The sequence below is a fragment of the Prionailurus viverrinus genome, chromosome A1, assembly GCF_022837055.1.
Source record: "Prionailurus viverrinus isolate Anna chromosome A1, UM_Priviv_1.0, whole genome shotgun sequence".
Lineage (NCBI taxonomy): Eukaryota > Metazoa > Chordata > Mammalia > Carnivora > Felidae > Prionailurus > Prionailurus viverrinus.
Window position 1 is genome coordinate 170,378,392 of NC_062561.1, and position 21,535 is coordinate 170,399,926.

The 21,535-nt window shown below is 34.2% G+C and overlaps 1 protein-coding gene across 4 annotated transcripts in view; it reads right to left on the bottom strand.

The window, feature by feature from the left end:
• The window catches only part of PJA2 (praja ring finger ubiquitin ligase 2), a 311,879-nt gene that overhangs the window by 44,916 nt on the left and 245,428 nt on the right, over window positions 1-21,535 (bottom strand). For all 4 annotated transcript variants that reach the window (XM_047862964.1, XM_047862975.1, XM_047862954.1 and 1 more), the window contains 3 exons: window positions 5,900-6,017; window positions 3,744-3,944; window positions 1,090-2,143 (listed from right to left, as the gene is read on the bottom strand). In XM_047862964.1, the coding sequence (XP_047718920.1) occupies window positions 1,090-2,143; window positions 3,744-3,944; window positions 5,900-5,930 (1,286 nt within the window). In that variant the 5' untranslated portion in view covers window positions 5,931-6,017. The remainder of the gene's footprint in view (window positions 1-1,089; window positions 2,144-3,743; window positions 3,945-5,899; window positions 6,018-21,535) is intronic.

Genomic DNA, 21,535 nt, shown 5'->3' on the forward strand with positions numbered 1-21,535 from the left:
AAAAGACAGTAGAAATTACGTTTCATTTGTTTCTACAAGTCACTTACACTGTATTATAGAAGCTTTATCCATCTGCCCAAAGAAACCAGATATATTTTATTAATTTTATGATGTGAAATAAAATATATAAAATGTATTCATATTCAAAAGGAAAAACTTCTTTTGTAGTACTTTCTAGTTGAAAAAAGTAACCATATTTCTACAAGTTAATAAAATCGTGAAACTGCACTGTAACTGAGCATAGGCAGTTTCAACTAGCTCAAAAGGTTATGTGAAAGTTTGGACTCTAGGGTAATGAAAAGAAGATGGACAAAGAAATTTTCCATTTCTCTCTTCTTTCTATGGTCTTACAGTTTGGGGGGAAAAAAGGATTCTACGTAAGAAGAACCAGAATGCTTATTTAAGAAAGGTTGTATGTTCTCTTAACAACTGTAAATTTGGACTGGGCAGTAAGCAGATATGCAAATTCCAGCTCCAAAATTTACTAGCTTTGTGACCTTGAGAAATTAACTCTCTTGTGCTTCAGTTTCCTCATCTATAAACAGGGCAAATAATAATATACACCACATAGAGTTGTGACCAAAAATCAAATGCTAAATAAAAATAGGTGAAAACAAACAAAAAAACACAAGTGACAAAAGGAGCAACAGGAGGAACAGAGAAACAGGTGACATTAATAACTATTAACAAAGTTAATCCAATATTATCAAAATTTGCTGTGATCTTACTTTTTAAACCCAGAATGGGTTAACATAATTTTTTTTAAAATACAATAAATGTTTCCCTGCATTTTATTACCTGAAATACTATGAACTAAAATAATTAATATCTGTATCCTTTGTAATAACTAATTATCATTATCTGAACTTACAATTTCTATAAACTCCTAAAATGCTTCAAAGAAAGTTTCTGTGAAAAACTAACCAGTAGTTTGCATGTATGGTTAGCATTCAGTAAATAGGCATATTTGCTAAGTCAAAATATCTAATTCCCTGACCACGTCAGAGCCCATCCATCAAACATAATGGTACCAGAAATAAACCACCTTGCTTATTATGCAATCTGACAAAGCACTGCATGAAATCTTACCTATCTTCATCTTTGTCATACAGTTGGTAATAATCTCCACAACCATTCCAAAAGGTGTTATCCACAACTTCTTGCCTTCCTGCTGTGGCTCCACTTTCTGCTGTAATTTGGTTATGTTCTGTTTCCCTGTGTGTAACTCTTGAGTAAGGTGGATCCAAGAACATGCAGTCATGTTCTCCATCGTAGTCATCACATTTTATTAAGAGGTCATCTGAGCCATTTTCCTCAACTTCCAAAGCCTCCCTCCACCTCTGAACACTTCTTTGTTTAGCCTCATGCCTATTAAAACCTGTTTCTTGGTCCACCTGGCTTGAACTTATCAATTTCCTAACTTTGGGTCTCACTACCTGTTCAGGAGAACTTCCCTGGTTCTTGTTCTTATCACTAGTATTTTGTTCACTGCAAATATGCCCAGGAGCACACACTGAATCTTCAGTTGCATTTTCTCTCTGACTCTCCTGGCTAGTATTATTTTCTTGTTTCTTTCTAACAACGTCATCTTCAGAAGAGGAGCTCTGAAATTCCTGATTGCTCTGATTGACAAACTCAGTATCACCAGTAGAACTTTTGACTAACGGTGCTGAATCTAACTCTTCAAATTCATCTCTTACTTCACAGTTAAAAGAGGGAACTGGTGGTGAAAGACCAGTGTATGCCTCTACCTCTCCATTTGCCAACTCAAATACTGTATTGCTCGGTGCTTCCTGATATCCACCACCTTCCACAACTTCTGCAGAAAGCTGAAGACGGTCATTGGCCTCTCTGTGTGTACCATCTGGGTCGTAAGAGTCAGTATGAACCAATGAAATTCCATTTTGTACACTTGAAGCATCACAAGCTTCTGGAGTATATTCTCCCTCAGGGTGATTATGAAGATTTGTACTGCTTCCTAAAGTCTCCCTGCCTTCCTCACTATGATGTACTGCAGCAAAGGATGGACTGCTCTCAATGGTTTGATTTAATGTTGTATCACAAATGGGAATTTCTGTTTCACTTTTTTCAAACGAAGGGCCGTTGGGTAAAGAAGAATGAACTTGATCCGATGGACTGGAACCTTCATAGAGAACAAAGAAAACATTTTTGGAAACATTAATTTTAGATACAATTTTATTTAATAATGACTATTTAAATAGATATTATGCCAATCATTACTCACTTGAATATGAGTGAATTTCTGACAGGTACTTCTATGCCCCTGAACTTAACTGAGAGAGCCCACTGGTCACCCTATGAGTTCATTTATGCCATTGTATAGCCATTCAATATCTTCTCTCAGATGTCTTTTGGAAGTCTTTTAGCTAACTGCTAATACCTAAAACATTCTGTAAAAGACATTAAAAGGAGAGGCTACTGAAAAACTACACAGTGAGAGGCATAAGTCAAGTCATAGGGTAACCAATGTGCCCTTCTAGTTGTTAAGGTGCACAATTCAAACTTCATTTCTTTTATTATGTGCAAGTAAAAAAACTTCACAAGTACTTTTGATAGATAAAGGAACAGGTTACACATCTAACAGAAATGAAACTCTATTGTGTTTGATGTCAATTCAGAAAATTGTATCTCAGTCTCTAGATATATTAGATTTCTACCCCAAAATGGGTTTTTTAATACACCTATAATGAGTTACCTTTACATTATGTTACAGCTATGATTGCAAAACAACAAAAAAGTCAACATGTTGACTCTGCCATAGTTTGTCAGAATCTTGAGAAAAGAATAAAATCAGATCTGTTTTACAAATCACTTTAAGCCTATCTTTTATCACTACTAATGTAATAATAAATAATGAAGACATCTGAGATTTGCTGGAACAAAAATTTATAAAAGAGCAGTCTTGTCATATCACAGAAAGGCTTCTTTAACAGAGTGAACTCATTAACTAATAATTCAGATTCTTACTTATAAATGACAGTAAAAATAATTTACAATTAGCAAATTTTCTCAAGACCAGAAGACTACACTCTAGTCCAAAGATGTGTAATTACTACCTGGATATCTGCAAAGTACTTTTTTTTTTTTTTTAAGCTTATTTATTTACTTTTTGAGAGTCAGAGAAAGCAGGAGTTGGGGAAGGGCAGAGAGAGAGGAAAAGAGAGAGAATCCCAAGTAGCGTGGAGCCCAATGTGGGGCTCAAACCCACAAACCATGAGATTGTGACCTGAGCTGAAGTGATGCTTAACTGACTGAACCACCAAGGCGCCCACTGCAAAATACTTTTTCAAACTACTGAATAAGAGATTTTAATTAAATAACTATTACTCGACACTTGTATTTCATAAAATGGTTTTAAGAAATTAAATTAGCCAAGCTAAATTATTTAGGGATACAATTAACACAAGAAAGCTATTAAACATAATATGCAGGGAAAAATATATTCAGTTCACATTAAAAAGTTTTTGATTGAAAAATAAATCTCCACTAGCAGAAGGATGTCATGATACAGTTATATTTTAACAACTGGCTGTATTCTATTTTCTTCCATGTTTAAATGTATATATCGTTCATATTAAATTTAATAAAAATATCAGAATAGAATTTCTTGATAGGATATATTTGTATTCATAGACACATAAAACCCACACATAATTTCTAATATTATAAGATCAATTCCTACATGCTTATTAATAGCTCTTATATAACTCCATGTTGCATACCTGAGGAATTTTCCTTTGGAACATCATCTAGTTCCAACACTTCATAGTCATCACCAGCCCGACCTAAACTTCTTTCATGCCTGGTCATACATGGTTTAAAACTGACATATGCATGTCTTCTTCCATATCTCCTGCCTGTGATTGTCTGATATCCTCCTGCTGGTTTGGGCCAGGCAGCCTTGCTGGATTCTTGATCCATTACTGAAAAACAGAGTTAAAAATAAGAGAGGCATGAAATGACCTTTACTCCAGTGACCAGTAGAGGTAATGTTTAAACATATATGCTATTGCTTGCCAGATCATCTGCTACTGAACATTACATGCACCTTACTAACACTGTAAGTGTAAACATGAATATTAGGTTATGAGAGTTAATTGGCCTCTTTACCCCCCAAAATAGCTTTTAAAGTTTGGCACTTTTAAGATGTCTCAGAGTTTTATAATATAATGTACCCAAAATGATTTTTCATATGCCAAATTCATAAGTCATACTGCAAAAGCTCATTAAGAATTAGACAATGATCCTCCAAATTATCTAAGTAAAGTACCTTATGTATAAATGCTTAACACATATTTGCTGGATTAATTATTAGCATATTACATTAATTAGCACAATTACATGTGTGTAATCTGCACAATTACATTAATTGTGAATACATTTCTATCCAAGGTAACATGCAACTTCTTTAAATGGCATCTGTACTATCAGGAAGAAATAACTGGACCATAATAAAACATCCCAAAGACTAGGGTCAGATAAAATTATCCACAAGAAAACAGCGATGAGCCAAGTCAAAGACATGCTACCTCACCTTTCAAAACTACGGTAAACATTATGGTAGCAAAACCCATCAACACTTTAACAACTATTTAAATACTAAGTTCTGACAGCTGAGGGATACACAGTAGTAAACAGTAGCACCTGTAACTAAGTAGAACATTACCATATCTATATATATATATATAAAAGTGTAAGTTTCTTTAATCAACGATATTTTACATATACTATACAAGAACTAAACATAGTATTTAAAAAACAATTTTTAATGTTATTTTTGAGAGAGATATAGCATGAGTGGCGGAAGGGCAGCGAGAGGGAGAGACACAGAACATGAAGCAGGCTCCAGGCTCTGAGATGTCAGCACAGAGCCCAATGCAGGGCTTTAACCCACTAACTGTGAGATCAGGACTTGAACCGCCATTTGGGATGCGTAACTCACTGAGCCACCCAGACACCCCTAAACAAAGTCTTATCTCACAGTATAAAAAATAGTCAGTTAATGGAAAAGTAACATGTTTTTGTTTTACTGCATTAAATAAGTAGAAATGCTCCCAAGCACAAATAAAAAACAAACATGTATTTATACAGTTATCAAGTTTTACATTATATTATTTAATCCCTTCAAAAGCCTTATGAGGCAGATACTGTACTTCATTTTAAAAATCAAGAAATTAAGAGTAAAATTAAGTATTTAGTAACTTGTCCAATAATCAAACAGTATGACTCCAGAACTAGTGCCCTTAACAACTCCTCCAAAGGAATAGTCTCCAAAACGGAAAGCACAACAGAAGCCAAGGGAGGGTACAAAAAATATAACAATTTTTATTTATACTTATTTTCATATCAAAAATTAGAAATTAAGCTTTAGAAATATTCAATAAATGGATCAAAAATGGCCTTATATAAGCCCATGATCCCAAATGGAGGGTATTACGCTAAGTGAATTAAGTCAGAGAAAGACAGATATCGTATGTTTTCACTCATATGTGGAACTTGAGAAACTAAACAGAAGACCATGGGGGAGGGGGGAAAACAGTTACAGAGAGGAAGGCAGGCAAACCATAAGAAACTCTTAAATACAGAGAACAAACTCAGGGTTGATGGTGGAGGGGAGAGGGGAAAATGGGTGATGGGCATTGAGAGGGCACTTGTTGGAATGAGCACTGGCTGTTGTATGTAAGTGATGAATCACGGGAATCTACCCCCAAAACCAGGAGCACACTGTATACACTGTATGTTAGCCAACTTGACAATAAATTAAATTAATTAATTAAAAAAAAAAGATGATTCCATGTCATGTATGGTACTTAAGGTATCCAGGGAGAAAAATATAAAATCCTTAATGTAGAGGGACTGACAAAGACACTCTGCTTACCTGCTGGCTCTTTTTCAGTATATTGTGACATATATGGCAGTTTTTGTGTGCCCAGTTCAGTGCAATTATGGATGTGAATTAGTTTTTATTCACACAACGAATATGCTGCAGAAGATTCCTACAAGGAAACCGCAGATTAAACAAAATATTAATAATATAAGCACAAAATAAAAATGACAAAGTAATACTTCTGGTGAAGCACTTTGTTAACCCTGTAATATCAGAAAAATACAATCAGATCTGACAATCCATCAAAAAAACCTTAAAACTATCAAGATAGCTATTTGAAAAGTTACATCTCCTCTTGAAAAACCTCTTGCTGTAAGCATGTATCATCCTTAAGACTGACATAATTAACAGTACATTCATAATTTAAAAGTAAATAAGCAAATATATTGGAAGAAGTGCTGACTGAAGTATGTGACCAAACTATCTGGGAGTCTACTACACTATGCTATCTTTGCTTCTGCATCAAGCGCTATATAGTTTCTTTAGCTCTGGCATTGTTAAAAGAAGTCAACCCTAGGAATACAGACCATATTTTCAAAATATATAATGGCTTATGACAATTATAAATTAATGTGTGTAAGGGCGCCTGGGTGGCTTGGTCAGTTAAGCATCAGACTTCAGCTCAAGTCATATCTCACGGTTCATGAGTTCAAGCCCTGCATCACGCTCTGTGCTGACAGCTCAGAGCCTGGAGCCTGCTTCAGACTCTATGTCTCCCTCTCTCTCTCTGCCCCTCCCCCACGCACACTTGCACACATGCTCTCTCTCTCTCTCAAAAATAAATATTAAAAAATATTTTAAAAATAAAATAAAAAATGTGTGTAAATAATAATATACTTATTCTTTACAATAGTCAATTAACTATTCAAATATTTTGATTCCAAATAAGAACCTATTCTACATTAGAAAAACTAAAATTTGTCATGTAACAAATATAAAAAGACCTTCTGGTTTGAAATTAATCCATTTACTACTTCAAAAGTTGCAACCTGGGCTCTTTTAAAAGTTTGGTAAGGGTTATGTTTTTATTTAAACAGCTTATTTACGTAAACACTGAAGCTATTGCTAATTTTATACCACCACTTATTAGAAGATGATAGTTCTGCAAATGAGGTTAATTGTATTGTTATCTGTGAAACCACAGACAGCTCTATATTAACATACATCAGAGTACAAACACACATTCTCCCATATAAATTATAAATTCAGCAACACGTTATGATCCTCTAATATGTCTGAACCAAATGAGACTGTTAGCAACAATCTTACCAAAGAATAGCTTACCAAAAAATATTCTTTTTTTTTTTTAATTTTTTTTTTTTTAACGTTTATTTATTTTTGAGACAGAGAGAGACAGAGCATGAACGGGGGAGGGTCAGAGAGAGAGGGAGACACAGAATCTGAAACAGGCTCCAGGCTCCGAGCTGTCAGCACAGAGCCCGATGCGGGGCTCGAACTCATGGACCGTGAGATCATGACCTGAGCCGAAGTCGGCCGCTCAACCGACTGAGCCACCCAGGCGCCCCAAAAAATATTCTTAACATGGAGGCAAAAAGATAAGCTCCAATTAATAGTTTTAATACTAAGAAAAATGATCTGAAATAACTTGAATCTTCAGTCATAATATAGTACATGACAATCGTAAAGGATGACCATGCATTTAAATTCGTATTTCACCCAAAGTCTTTTCTTTAGAATAAAGCTTTATTTTACTATGTTCCCGGCATTATTTTCAGTGCTGAGGCTTCAAATAAATGAACAAAGTAGACAAATATCACTGCCCTCCTAAAATTACAGTATGTGGTACGCACACTAAACAAAACAAAGAAGTAAATATACGTTAGACAATAAATACAAAGGACCAAAAGAAAGCAGTGAATAAAGGGTTGCTGGGGGTGTGCAATTTAAAATAGGGTGGTTAGGGAAAATCTCTCTGAGAGGGAAGCATCTGAGCAAACACCTGGTAAGGGAGACAGCCATGTGTAAACCTAGGGAGAGAACATTTTGGGCAGAATAAATGAAAGTTCCTGAGGTGACAACTTCCAGAAGTGATCATAGCAAGAAGTGTGGGATGGAATGAACAAGACAGAAAGCAACAGATGAGGTTAGAAAATTAATTAGGGTGGGTGATAGGGGGTGAGATGGAACAGGTCACATAGGCCTTTATAGGCTAACACAAGAAATGTAGGTTTTATTCTGAGTGAGCTGGAAAACCACTGAAGAGTTCTGAACACAGAACAGGTATTACCTAACTTCTGTTTTAATAGGAACACTCTGGCTACTGTTTTGAATAGAGTGAAGGGGAACAAGGTCAAAGGCAAGGAGCCTGTTTGCAAAGCTATCGAAATAATATTGGCAAGAGATCACAGTGGTTTAGACCGGGGTAAAACTAGAGGTGGTGAGAAATGCAGATTCTGAATATACTGTGAAGGAAGTGCCAACAAAGTTTTCTGATATAGATTATAAAATAAGGTAAGGAGTTGAGGCTGACTCTAAGTTCTATAGCCTGAGCAACTGAAAACAACAACAACAACAACAACAACAACAACAACACAGTTACCATTAACTGAATGAAGTAGGAAAATTTGTGAAAGATGCAGGTTAGGAGAAAGTATCTTCAGTTCAGTTTTACATGTATTAAGTCTGAGATATCTATCAGACATTCAAGCAGAAATGTTAAGTAGAGGGGCACCTGGGTGGCTCAGTCAGTTAAGCGTCTGACTTTGGCTCAGGTCATGATCTCACATTCATAGGTTCAAGACCCATATCAGGCTCTGTGCTGACTGCTCAGAGCCTGGAGGAGCATGCTTCAAATTCTGTGTCTCCTCTCTTTCTGCCCCTCCTCTGCTCACACTCTGCTTCTCTCTCTCTCTTTCTCCCTCTCTCAAAAACAAATAAACATTAAAAAATTTTAAGAAAGAAAGAAAGAAAGAAAGAAAGAAAGAAAGAAAGGTTAAGTAGAAGCCTGGAGTTGACTAAAAGAATTCTGGGCTGCAAGTATAATTTGGGAGTTACCAGTATATAGATACATTCAAAAAGGCATGAACTTGGACAGGACACCTAAGTGTACTTGGAGAAGGAAAAAGATTCAAGGACAGCCTTGAGACAATCCAACATTAAGAGACCAGGAAAGAAATACCAAAAAGCTGACAGAGGCCAATGGAAAGAAAAGGAAAATCCAGGAGTATGGATGCCAAATGAAGAAAGTGCTTCAGACAGAAGAACTAATCCACTGTGCCAAATGCTAAGAAATAAAGTATAAGAAGGATCTGTAACTGGCCACTGAACTTAGCAACATGGAGGATACTGAAGATCTCTGACAACAGCAACTTTGGTAGAATGGGAGGTGTAAAAGCCTGATCACAGACAGTGAAAGGAAAGGAATTGGAAAGAGTACATACGTCCTGAAAATCACCGTTTCTTAATAATTTTCTTTAACGTGATTCCACTTGCTTTCTAAAGGTGTTCCAACAAAATTTAATCTACTTGTTTTCAAGCCCTGTGACCCCCGCTGTGTTAACTTTTGACTACTTCTGAGCTCATTCCCGATTTGATCCCGTGTTCTCGTGTGTGTGTGTGTGTGTATGTGTGTGTGTGTGTGTGTGTGTCTTTACTAGAAGATCAAGTATTTGTTTCAGAAATTTTATGTAAGGAGGTAAACTTTGGGTCCTTGCATGTGTGAAAAAATTTTCACCTATCCCTCAGACTTTGGGTATAGTTCAAGAAAAAACATTTTCTTCCTAACTTTGAAAGGCATGGTTTTCCAGCATCCCATGTTGCAATATGGCATCCCATTCTGCCAATTTATTTCTCAGTTTTTGGTAAGTAAACCAATTTTTCTCCCTGGAATATTTAGGATATCTTCTTAATAAGTGGTATTCTATAATGCCACAAGGACTTTTTTAGGGGCAGGCCATTTTATAATTTCTCCTACACAGCCACTATTGGGCTGTTTTAAATAAGACTCATATCAGTTTGTCTCAAAGATGTCCTTTTTTAATAATGGCTATTTTCCCTGTATTTGGCCTACAAAGATTAATCCTGTAAACTTTTCTAATTTTCACTCTATGAGATGGTAAATTTCATCCAATTTTACTTTGAACCTTTCAGTATTCTCTGTAATAATCTTCTAAATTTCTTGTAGTTTCTTGTTTTCTGCTTCTTTTATTATCATTTTTAACAGTGATTCATGCCTTATGACTAAAATCTAGACTAGAGTCTCTCTGTATATACTAATTATTTCTATTTCATTGAAGGCCAGACATGCTCAAGTATCTACAACAGTGGTAGATACTTTCTCATTTCCATATAAAAAAAAGGTATAAAAAAGAAAAAAAAAAGCAGAACAGGGAGGGGGGAGGATGAATAATAAGAAATAAAAACCACAGTGGTATATCAAGATTAAAATGGTTAAATCATTAGTCCCAAATTTGTATCTTAAGTGAATCAGAAACATTGTCTCTGAGTTCTCTCTGAAGAGATGTTGCTTTGCTGAATTAATCTCTTGCTCCTTGTACTATTCACTTAATAAGTAACACATGACTTCTTTCTATTTGTGATGCTTATTCATTTCAAGTGCAATTATTCACATTTCTTACTAATTGTCATAAAGCAAAATATATAAATGTGTTGTTGTCTAAGAATTAAAGAAGTAAATCAATCAAGTATTAATTCTAGATCTTATTTAACCCACAAGTCATCACTTTATCATTTTAATAACCAGCAGCTATAGACAGGCAATAAAAACAACCTTCAAAACAATACAAGGGAAAACGTGCGTGTAGGACATACACCTCCAACGGCAGAATTGAAAGAGTTGTGATTTTAAAGACAAAGGCCTTATTTTATTTGTACTTGCATGCACTAGGTCTATTAAATGCTTGTTTCTACTGCACTAACACAGTATGTATGTAAATGATTGGACAAATGAATGAATGAACAAACACGTGCTCCTTTCTCTGATGGAAATAAGGAAATATAATGAAAAGAGAGGGCTAAGTGTTGGGTACACTTGGATCTAAATCCCAGCTCTGATACTCAGGCAAGTTAAATGAAAGCTAGTGGTAGTTTAAGTGATTTAAAAATATATATATATAAATAGTAATGAATGAAAGGAACTTAGGCAAACAGAGTAATGAGTGCTCACATTCCTATATAGACACAATATATACTAATATTGGTACACAGTAGACCTACATCTTGAATTGTCTTTGGTATCAACATATTTCTACTCCAGTGAGTAATCAACTAATAACAAAGCTTGTATAATATTTAAAAATAACACATTTATTATTTTTGCAACATAGTCTACCTACTTCAGTAATGTCATCGAACCTCTATGAGAATAATACAGAATAATTAAAAAATAATTTTGATAAAATTTTTTTAACACTTCTCCCTTCAAAAAGCACAGCCTAATCTGCTCCCTATCAGGGTGGGTTGTACTTAGACACTTGTTTCTATTGAATACAATGTGACAGAAATGACAATGTATAATGAACACAATTATGGCATAAAAGGCATTGTGGCTTCCTCCTTGCTCTCTCTCAGCTCCCTCTCCCTGGGAAAAGCAAGCTGCTACATCATGGGATCATTCAGGTAGTCCTATGGAAAAGTCAATGTATTCCTGCCAAGAGCAGAAGGAAGTGAGGTATTCTGACAACAGCCATGTGAACGAACCACCTAGGAAGCAGCATCTTAAGTCACAATCAAACCTGCAGATGACTGCAGTCCCAACCCACATCTTCAGGGTAACCTCATGAAAGATCTTGAGACAAACCACCCAGTCAGGTTGCTCCTGAATTTCTCACCTACAGAAACTATGGTCTACTGAAGCATAACAAATTATCCTGTAAAAATTAACAAACACAAATAACTTAAATTATATTATTTTATATATAGAGAGAGATAGATATGGATAGATAGGTATGTGGATACTGAATTTTCCTGTATTTCCACCTATTATGAGAACGAAGCTCTTTTAAAAAAATGTTTGAGAGAGAGAGAGAACGAGCAGGGGAGGGGCAGAGAGAGGAGGGAGGGAGACAGAGAACCCCAAGCAGGCTCTGTGCATTCAGCACAGAGCCTGACACAAAGGGCTTGAAACTCAAGAATTGTGAGATCATGGCCTAAGCCCAAATCTAGAGTCAGACTTTTAACCGACTGAGCCACCCAGGTGCCCCAAGAACAAAGATTTTCTAATGCCATCTCATGAAAGTATATTTTCTCCCTTTGAAAGAGCTGCTTATTCTCAGCATAGAAAGTGCCAGGTTATGGCTTACAGAATTAAAATGAATTATACTTATGTTTTGTTTGCTGGCAATCTCAGAACCGTTGCTTAGCTCTTACATTCTACCTATCACCTAATAAATATTCACTAACTAGCTACTGAATCAGGAACACTTACTTTTAGAATTTAAATCTGATTTAAATGAAGTTTTAGGCAAAGCAAAGGAGAAATCAGTTGAACTTCCAGAAGAAGAGCTTCAACTGAAAGCTTGGATCTTTACACCTGTGACCCATTTGCTGGGAGCCAAAAATAACTCACTTTTTTAAAAAAAAAGCTGAGACATAATTCATATATATTAGATCAGGTATACAACATAATGATCTGATGTTTGTACATAGGGCTAAATGATCATCAAAGTAAGTCTAGTTAACATCCATCACCATAAATAGTAACAAATGAGAACTTCTAACTTGTATTTTGTTAGTAACCTTCAAATATACAATATGGTATTAATAACTACAACACCATGCTATACACTACAACCCTATGACTTATTTATTTTATAACTGAAAGTTTGTACCTTTTGCCCCCGTGCTCAACAATTTTGCCTGCCTCCCACTCCCACCTCTGGCAACTACTGATCTGTTCTATGTATGAGGTTGGTTTTTTTTTTTTTTTTTTTTTTTATTCCACACATGAGATCATACAATATTTGTCTTTCTCTGATTTATTTCGGTTAGTATAATGCCTTCAAGGTCCATCCATATCCATATTGTTGCAAATGGCAACATTTCATTCTTTTTTATAGCTGAATAATACTCCATTTTGTATGTATGTGTCTGTACACACACAACCCACATCTTTTTTTTTTTTTTTTTGACCTGAGGAAGATCAATCAATCAATCTTCCTTCTTTTTTTTTTTTCTTTTTTTTTGTGTGTGTGTTGCCTAAAACAACAGAATTTTATCTCTTACAATTCTGGAGGTTAAAAGTTCAAAATCAAGGTGCCAATGGGGTCATATTTCCTCTCAAAGGCTTTGGAGGAAATTCTTTTGTACTTCTAGCTGGTGGTGAATGCCAGCAAACCTTTGCATTCTTTGGCTATACATCACATCTTCTTTATCCATTCACCCATCAATGAACACTTAGGTTGTTTCCATATCTTGGTCATTGTAAATAATGTTGCAGTGAATATGGGAGTGCGTGTGTCTTTTCAAGTTAGTATTTTTGTTTTCTTCGGATAAATACCCAGAAGTGGAATAGCTGGATCACATGGTAGTTCTATTTATTAATTTTTTGATAAATCTCCATACTATCTTCCGTAGTGGCTGTACCAATTTACATTCCCCCCAAGAGTATACAAGGTTTTCCTTCTTTCCATATCCCTGCCAACACTTGTTATTTCTTGTCTTTTTGATAAAAGTCATTCTAACAGATATGAGTTGATATCTCATCGTGGCTTTGATTTGCATTTCTTTGATGATTAGTGATGTTGAGCATCCTTTCATGTACCTGTTGGCCAGGTACATGTTGTCTTTGTATGTTGTCTTTGGGAAAACGTCTACTCATTTCCTCTACCCATTTTCTAATTGGATTGTTTCTCTGCTATTGAGTTTTATGATTTCTTAATATTTTATTTATTTTTTTTTAATTTTTTTTTTCAACGTTTATTTATTTTTGGGACAGAGAGAGACAGAGCATGAACGGGCGAGGGGCAGAGAGAGAGGGAGACACAGAATCGGAAACAGGTTCCAGGCTCCGAGACATCAGCCCAGAAGAGCCTGACGCGGGGCTCGAACTCACGGACCGCGAGATCATGACCTGGCTGAAGTCGGACGCTTAACCGACTGCGCCACCCAGGCGCCCCTGATTTCTTAATATTTTAGATATTGACCCTTTGTCAGATATATAATTTGGAAATATCTTCTCTCATTTATTAAGCTGCCTATAAATAACTCACAATTAAAGCATCTTTTCTAGAAATAAAAAAGTTGAGACACAAATACGATTTAATCCAACAATATGAAGAGCAAAGATTCTTGATTATTCTTCCCAGCCCTCTGCAAAATTTGTTTTATATTCTCTCATATTTCCCTTTATATATATGTGCCTGCAAAATGCCCTAAAAATGGCTCTTAAAATTCCTTACAAAACAAAATTCTAAAATTATCTGGCCTGCAGTTCCTTTCAGTAAAATATTTATTTATATAGAATGTTGGTGATTATTATCATACTTGAGCTATAAGTTATAGCATACAAACTTCATGACAAAATGACTTTACGATAAACTACGACAAATACAGCTAGAAAGCTGTTCCATATATGCCAGAACTAATTACACTTTACCTTAGTTTACTAACATTATCTTTCTATTTTCAGCTACTAAGGCAAAGCAAATATTCCAAGAGGTTAAAAAAGTATCTACTCTGAACAACAATCTAAGCTTGCAATTAAAGTACTTCTCACACTTACATATTCTTTTTAATCTATCTCTAGATTTATCGTGTCTTCTAGTCACAAGCTCAAATGGTTTCTTTTACATATAAACAATGCAAAATATTCCACTAGATGTAATTAATAGATACAATTAATAAGGACAGAGGTGATATTATTCCTATATATTTCTATAAACAAATAGACACATGAATAAAATCAATTGCGGTAAATCAAATAACGTATTACCAACCACTGGACTTCTAGGTTATACACAAGAAAACTTCCAGGATATGACTACCAGATTCTGTACGTGAACAACTGTAGAAATGATAAGAGTACCTAAATCAGAGAGAAATTTTAAAAGTACAACTGTTAAACTTCTCAGATCAAATGGGCTTGCTATCCCTAGTAATGTGACGAGATAATATGATAAAAGGTTAAGCGTATTTAACTATTACCTTTCTTGACAATGATTCCTGTAAATTATTGTAAAAGAGGAACAATAAACTCAGCACTGATACAGTGAAAATTACACTGAAAAACATAAAATATATGTAATCAGAAAGAGACCATTTGATAATCCAAACTTTTGTATTTAAGTAGTTATAAAACTGTATTTCCAATTTCTGTTACGGTAAAGCCTCTATCTCACAAATGATTATAAACTGTTACTCTATTTAAAAAAATTGTTACAAACTGCTATTTCTAAAAGACTAACCATACAGAAAAACCTGTGAAGAAAGAACTGAATGAGAATATAACCAACACACTAGAACAATAAAGATTTTCTCTGGTTTACTGGAAATATAACTGGCTAAGGGGGAAAAAAAGATTAAAGTCGAAGACAAATTGAGATGGAAGAATAAAATATCAATCCATCAAAAAATAGGATGAAGAATATTCTTCAAATTTACCTCCCATTTAGATAGGAAGATCTGATTCAGATATGGCACAAAAAGGGCCCTGCTCAACTCACCCTCCTATGGGATGCCAAGAAAAATCAGTTTCAAATCAAGAAACAGCACAGATTTATTTCCATGTCAATGAGTGAGCCAAGAAAAGAAATAACAAGAGTACAGGAAAAAAAGGAAAATAGAAAATTCAATGTTATGCATACCAAATGTAGCAAATTTCATTTGATGATAAAAATTCACATAATGTGCTCAGAACAAATTAATACACCTATGATATTTAGAGACTTGGAAGCCTGCTAACCACAAAAAAAAAAAAAAAAAAAAAGAGCTTATGTGTGTGGGTTTGGGAAGATAAAAAAACAAGCATGACAAAACGCTGATGCAAGATGTTGTGTAAGAGTGGTTCCTTATACTTCACAAAAATTTGTTTAGAAATTTTCATGATAAAAACTTTTCAAGTATTTTCCTTTTCTCTGCAGTCATTTGTTGAAGAACTATTAAGTGCAAAACTCTTAAACATATGTTACAGTTCAATGGATTTTTACATATATTATATATCTGAATAACTACCACGTGGTTCAAGATATAAAACATTACCATCATTTCAGAAGGTTCTCTCTTACCCCTTCCAATTTATTAACTCCTCTCAATCCAAAGGCAACCACTTTCTGGACTTCTATTCCCCCAAATTAGCTTTTACTGTTTTAAAATACACAAGTGGAATTATACAATGTGAACTCTTTTGCGTCTATCTACTTTTGATCAACACAATTCGTTCATGTTGTTATAAATGTTCCTATACATAAATTCTGATGCAATATTTTGTTTTTTCAGATTGAAATGTTTTCTAATTTCTATTGTGACTTCAGATTAATGCACTATTTAAAAATGTCTTGCTTAACTTCTAAACATCTGGAGTCTTTCCAGTTATTTTTCTATTACTGAACTGTAATTAATTCCACAATGATCAGAAAACACGCACTACATAATGTCAATCTGAAATTTGATACTTCTTTAAGAATTAGAATATTTTGTCAAATGTCCCAAGTGCACTTACACACACAAAAAAAGGTATAGTCTTCAGTTGTTAGACACGATGTTCTTTAAATGTCAATTATGTCAAGGTGATTAATCATGTCATACAAATTTTATTCCTTTACTGATTTTTTTACATAACTGTTCTATCATTTACTTAAACATGTATTTAAAATCTCAGCTATGAATACATACCCATCTTTCCTGTTAGTTATACTAATTTCTCTGTTCAGAATCTATGTTATTAAGTGAACACATACTTACAATTATATTTTCTTGATGAAGTGACCGACATATTATAATATATTCCTCTTTACTTATTATAATACATCTTGTCTTACATCTGTTTTGTACAAATTAATACGATCAGCTTTCTTTTGGTGTTTGCAGACAATACTCAATTTTATCTTTTTACTTTGATCTTACATGCATTTTGCACTTAAAGTGTTCTTTATAAATTAAACATACATGAATCTTTATCTATTTATTTATTTTTAATGTTTATTTATTTTTGAGAGAGACAGAGACAGAATGCGAGTGGGTTAGGGGCAGAGAGAGAGGGAGACACAGAATCCGAAGCAGGCTCCAGGCTCTGAGCTGTCAGCATAGAGCCCAACACGGGGCTCGAAACCACAAGCTGTGAGATCATGACCTGAGCTGAAGTCAGTCGCCCAACCAACTGAGCCACACAGGCGCCCCATACACGAATCTTATTTATAAGGGCTAACAATATTTGTATTGCCACTGAAGTGTCTAAACCATTTACATTTAACATAATTGCCATAATACAGATTAGCTTAAGTATCACCTTCCTATGTGTTGTTTCTTTATTCTTCCTTTCTTGACTTCTTTGGTACTGGTCAATTTTTTTTTTTTTTTTTTTTTTTTTTTTTTTTTTTTTTTACTATTCCATTTTATTTCACCTACTAGCTTGTTTGAAATACCTTTTAGTATCAATATTTCAGTGGTTTCCCTTGAAATTACAAAATGCATCTTTTTTATTTGCTGAATGTTATTTCCTAGAGGCTCAGAATAACTTATCTTCCTTTAAAGAGTGTTTTAAATTTTCTCATCTCAGGTAATTACACTGCAGGTAAAGACAAAGTGTGGGTTGGATGAAAGTACAAAATATCTGAGAACTGCAGAAACAGAAAGTTGGTACCCACTCACAGGCTCTTATCTATGAATCTCTACTAGGTGCTGAAAAGATTGGGAACAGGCTGGAGACTAAAGAGGCCTTCTTTCAGGGTGAAAGGAAGGTACTGATTGCCAACAAGTGAATAAAATAAAGTCCTAACTACACCTTTCACCCATACAGAAAAAAAAAAAAAAAGACTTACCCTACCGACAGAATGACACCAATTACTGTCCTCCATTGTGGCTAGAGGATAGGTAAAAGAAGAAAAACAAAACAAACAACCTTTACTACTGAACAGTGTTAGGAAATAGATCAAGGATTTCAAGAGATGGAAAAGCAAATGCAAGAAATAAGACACATTGACATATAACAAAAAGGCATTTATGGGCTCATCAAAGGACCAGGGGAAGAAGGTATAAATGAACTTCAAGACAGGTCATTAAAAAGTACCCAAACTGAAATACAAATTAAAAAAAAAAAAAAAAAAAAAAAAAGGAAAGTGTGGGGAGGAAATTAAACAGAGCCTCCAAGAAATGTAGGACTGTATGAAATCAACTACCACCTACATAACCGGATTCTCACAAGCAGAGCTGGTAAGTGGTACAGATGAAATATAAGAAGATATTCTGAGAAATTTCCAAATATTATTTAAGAGATTAAACATAAATTTAAGAAAAGCTCAGTGAACAATCACAACAAGCACTATATATAGAAAACACAAATACCCCAAGACAAATCATTTTCAACCTGCTATAAAAACCCAACAATAAAGGAAACATTTTTGACGGAGAGAAATGAAGAATTACACCTGACTTCTTGTCAGAAACCATACAAGCAAAAAGACAATATAAATGGCATCCTTAAAGTAACATAAGAAAAACACTGGGGACAAATAATCCTATACCCAGCAAAATACTGTGCAAGGAAAATAAAAAGTAAAATAGAGTATGTTATAGCCAACCCAAGAGACTTTGTTACCAGTAGACCTGAACTACAGAAAGAGTACAAAACAGACATTTGACTCTACAAAGGAATATGGAACTCTAAAGATAATTAAAGTGAAGGTACATGCAAAATTTTTTTTCCTCATTTTTAGTTACTTCAAACCAGAACTGTATAAAGTAGCACTCACTGATAGAACTTTCTGAGATGATGAAAATGTTCTATATCTTACACAGTTCGATCTGAAAACTAAAAGCTACCTGTGGCTACTAAGCACTTAAAAAAATGGCTAATATACAGAAATTAATTTAAACTTAATACTAACTACTTGAAATTCAAATTAGTCACACTGGCTAGGACATACTAGACAATGCAGGTCTAAAGCAAACACAGTAGCAAGGTATTATGAACTTATGGCATATATAAAAGTAAAACGTATGACAATAGTAGTGCTAACATAGTAAGAAATTGGCAATATACTGTTATGAAGCACTGATACCATATAAAAAGTGGTATAACACTGCCTGTATAAAGACTGGAATTAAAGATGTATAATACAAATCACAAAGAAGCCAGTATAAATTTTTTAAACAGGCAAACTTAAGTATAAGTAATGAGCTACTAATAAAAGTAAAAATAGAGAACCTATTTTTATAGGTTAAATAAAAAACTACTAAGAAGGGAGATTTAAATGTAATCACATTAATAATTACATTACACATAAATGGTCTAAACAACCAAATTAAAAAGCCATATTGTCAGGATGGGTTAAAAAGAAAGTGGGTTGTCAATACCAAACCTACTTTAAATATAAAGGCATAGATGTAAAGTAAAAAGATATACTATGCAAACACTAACCAAAAGAAAGGTAGAGTGATATTAACGTCAGATAAAATAGACTGCAGAAAACAGAATACTGTCTTTATACAAAGTATGTTATTGGTCTACAAAAAAAAGAGAAACATGGAAATCAATTATAAAGATATGTTTACGTATACATTTTACATATTTATTATATATATATTTCCAAATATTTGGAAACTGAGTGATATACATTTTTTTTTTAATATGAAATTTATTGTCAAATTGGTTTCCATACAACACCCAGTGCAAGAATGATATACTTCTAAATAACCATGGGTCAAAGTGAAAGTCACATTAAGTATTTAGAAAATATCAACAGAACAAAAGTTGTGGGAATATCTAAAGTAGTGTTTAGAAGGAAATGAAGGTCTCAAATCAATGGCTCAAGTTTATACCTTAAGAAATCCTAATAGACTGGATTTAAACCCAAAAGCATACAAAAAGAAAATAGTAAAGAGCAAACATCAATGAAACTGAAAAAAAAATTTTTTTTAATGCAATAAAACAAAAAACTGGATCTTTGGAAAAATTAATAAAATTGATAAACCTGGACACAAACTAGTAAAGGCAAAAGAGAGGACACATTGTCAACATGAGAAATAAATGAAAAGACATCATTACAGTAGCTATAGACGGTAAAGAGATAATAAAGAAACGACTTTATGGCAATGAATAGATGAAACAGATGAATTCCTTGAAAGACACAAAGCACTAAAATTCATATAGTGAGTAAAAGTGATTCATGCAAAGACGAAAAACTTTCAAGAATAGATAACCCTAATCATCTTATACCTATTAATTGAATGTATCCTTTAAAACCTTTCAAAAAGAGAACTCTGGGCCCAGAGGGGTTAGCTTGAAAACTCTAGCAAAGATTTATCAAACAAAGACCACTCTTATCGGAAATTTTTCAGAATATTTAACACTTTCAAATTCTGAGGCCAGCATGATCCTAATACAAAGATTTACATGAAAAGTCATCTTTTGTGGACATAAATACAAAACAGTACTCAACAAACTATGAGCAAATCTAATCCACCAATTCATGAAAATGATAATACGTCATGACCAAATGAGATATCTAGAGAATGCAAGGCTGATTCAACATTTAAAAATAAAATATTAACAGACCATATGATCATCTCAATAAATAACAGTAAAAACATCAGACCAAACTCAGTGTCCACTTGTTAAAAATTCTCAGCAATCAAGGAACAGAATGTGAAGACAGTTAACTTCATAAAAGGCCTAGTATACTTAAAATGGTAACACAGAATATATAGAATATATAATAATTTGATAAAAAGGCCCTATTATACTTAACAATAAAAGACTGAAACCAACAAGTCACTTCTAAAAAAATTTTATGGAAAAGCAAAAAACTGCAACAGCCAGGATGATTTTGAAAAAGAGTAGGTCAGGTGGCACCTGCATGGCTCAGTCGGTTAAGTGTCCAACTCTTGATCTCGATCTCGGCTCAGGTCATGATCTCGTGGTTCATGAGTTCGAACCCCGGGTCAGGCTCTGCACTGACAGTGAGGAGCCTGCTTGGAGTTCTCTCTCCCACTCTCTCTGACCCTACCTCACTCATGCTCGCTCGCTCTCTCTCTCTCTCTCTCTCTCAAAATAAATAAATAAACTTTAAAAATTTTTTAAAAAATAGCAAGTCAGTCAAAGAAAGACAAATACCATATGATTTCACTCATATGTGGAATTTACAAATGAGCAAAGGGACAAAAAAGAGAGAGGCAAGCCAAGAAACAGACTCTTAAATAGAGAACAAACAAAATAGAGAACAAAAGAGAGGTGAGGAGGGAATAGGTGAAATAGGTGATGGGGGTTAAAGAGGGCACTTGTGATGAGCAATGGGTGTATGGGAGTGCTGAATCACTATATCGTACAACTGAATCTAATATTACACTGTAGGTTAACTAACTGAAATACAAATAAAAACTTAAAAATGAAGTAAGTACTGCAAATAAACAAAGTTGGGAGTACTCACACTACCTGATTTCAAGATTTACTGTAAAGCAACAATAACCATGACAATGTGGAACTGGCAAAACGAC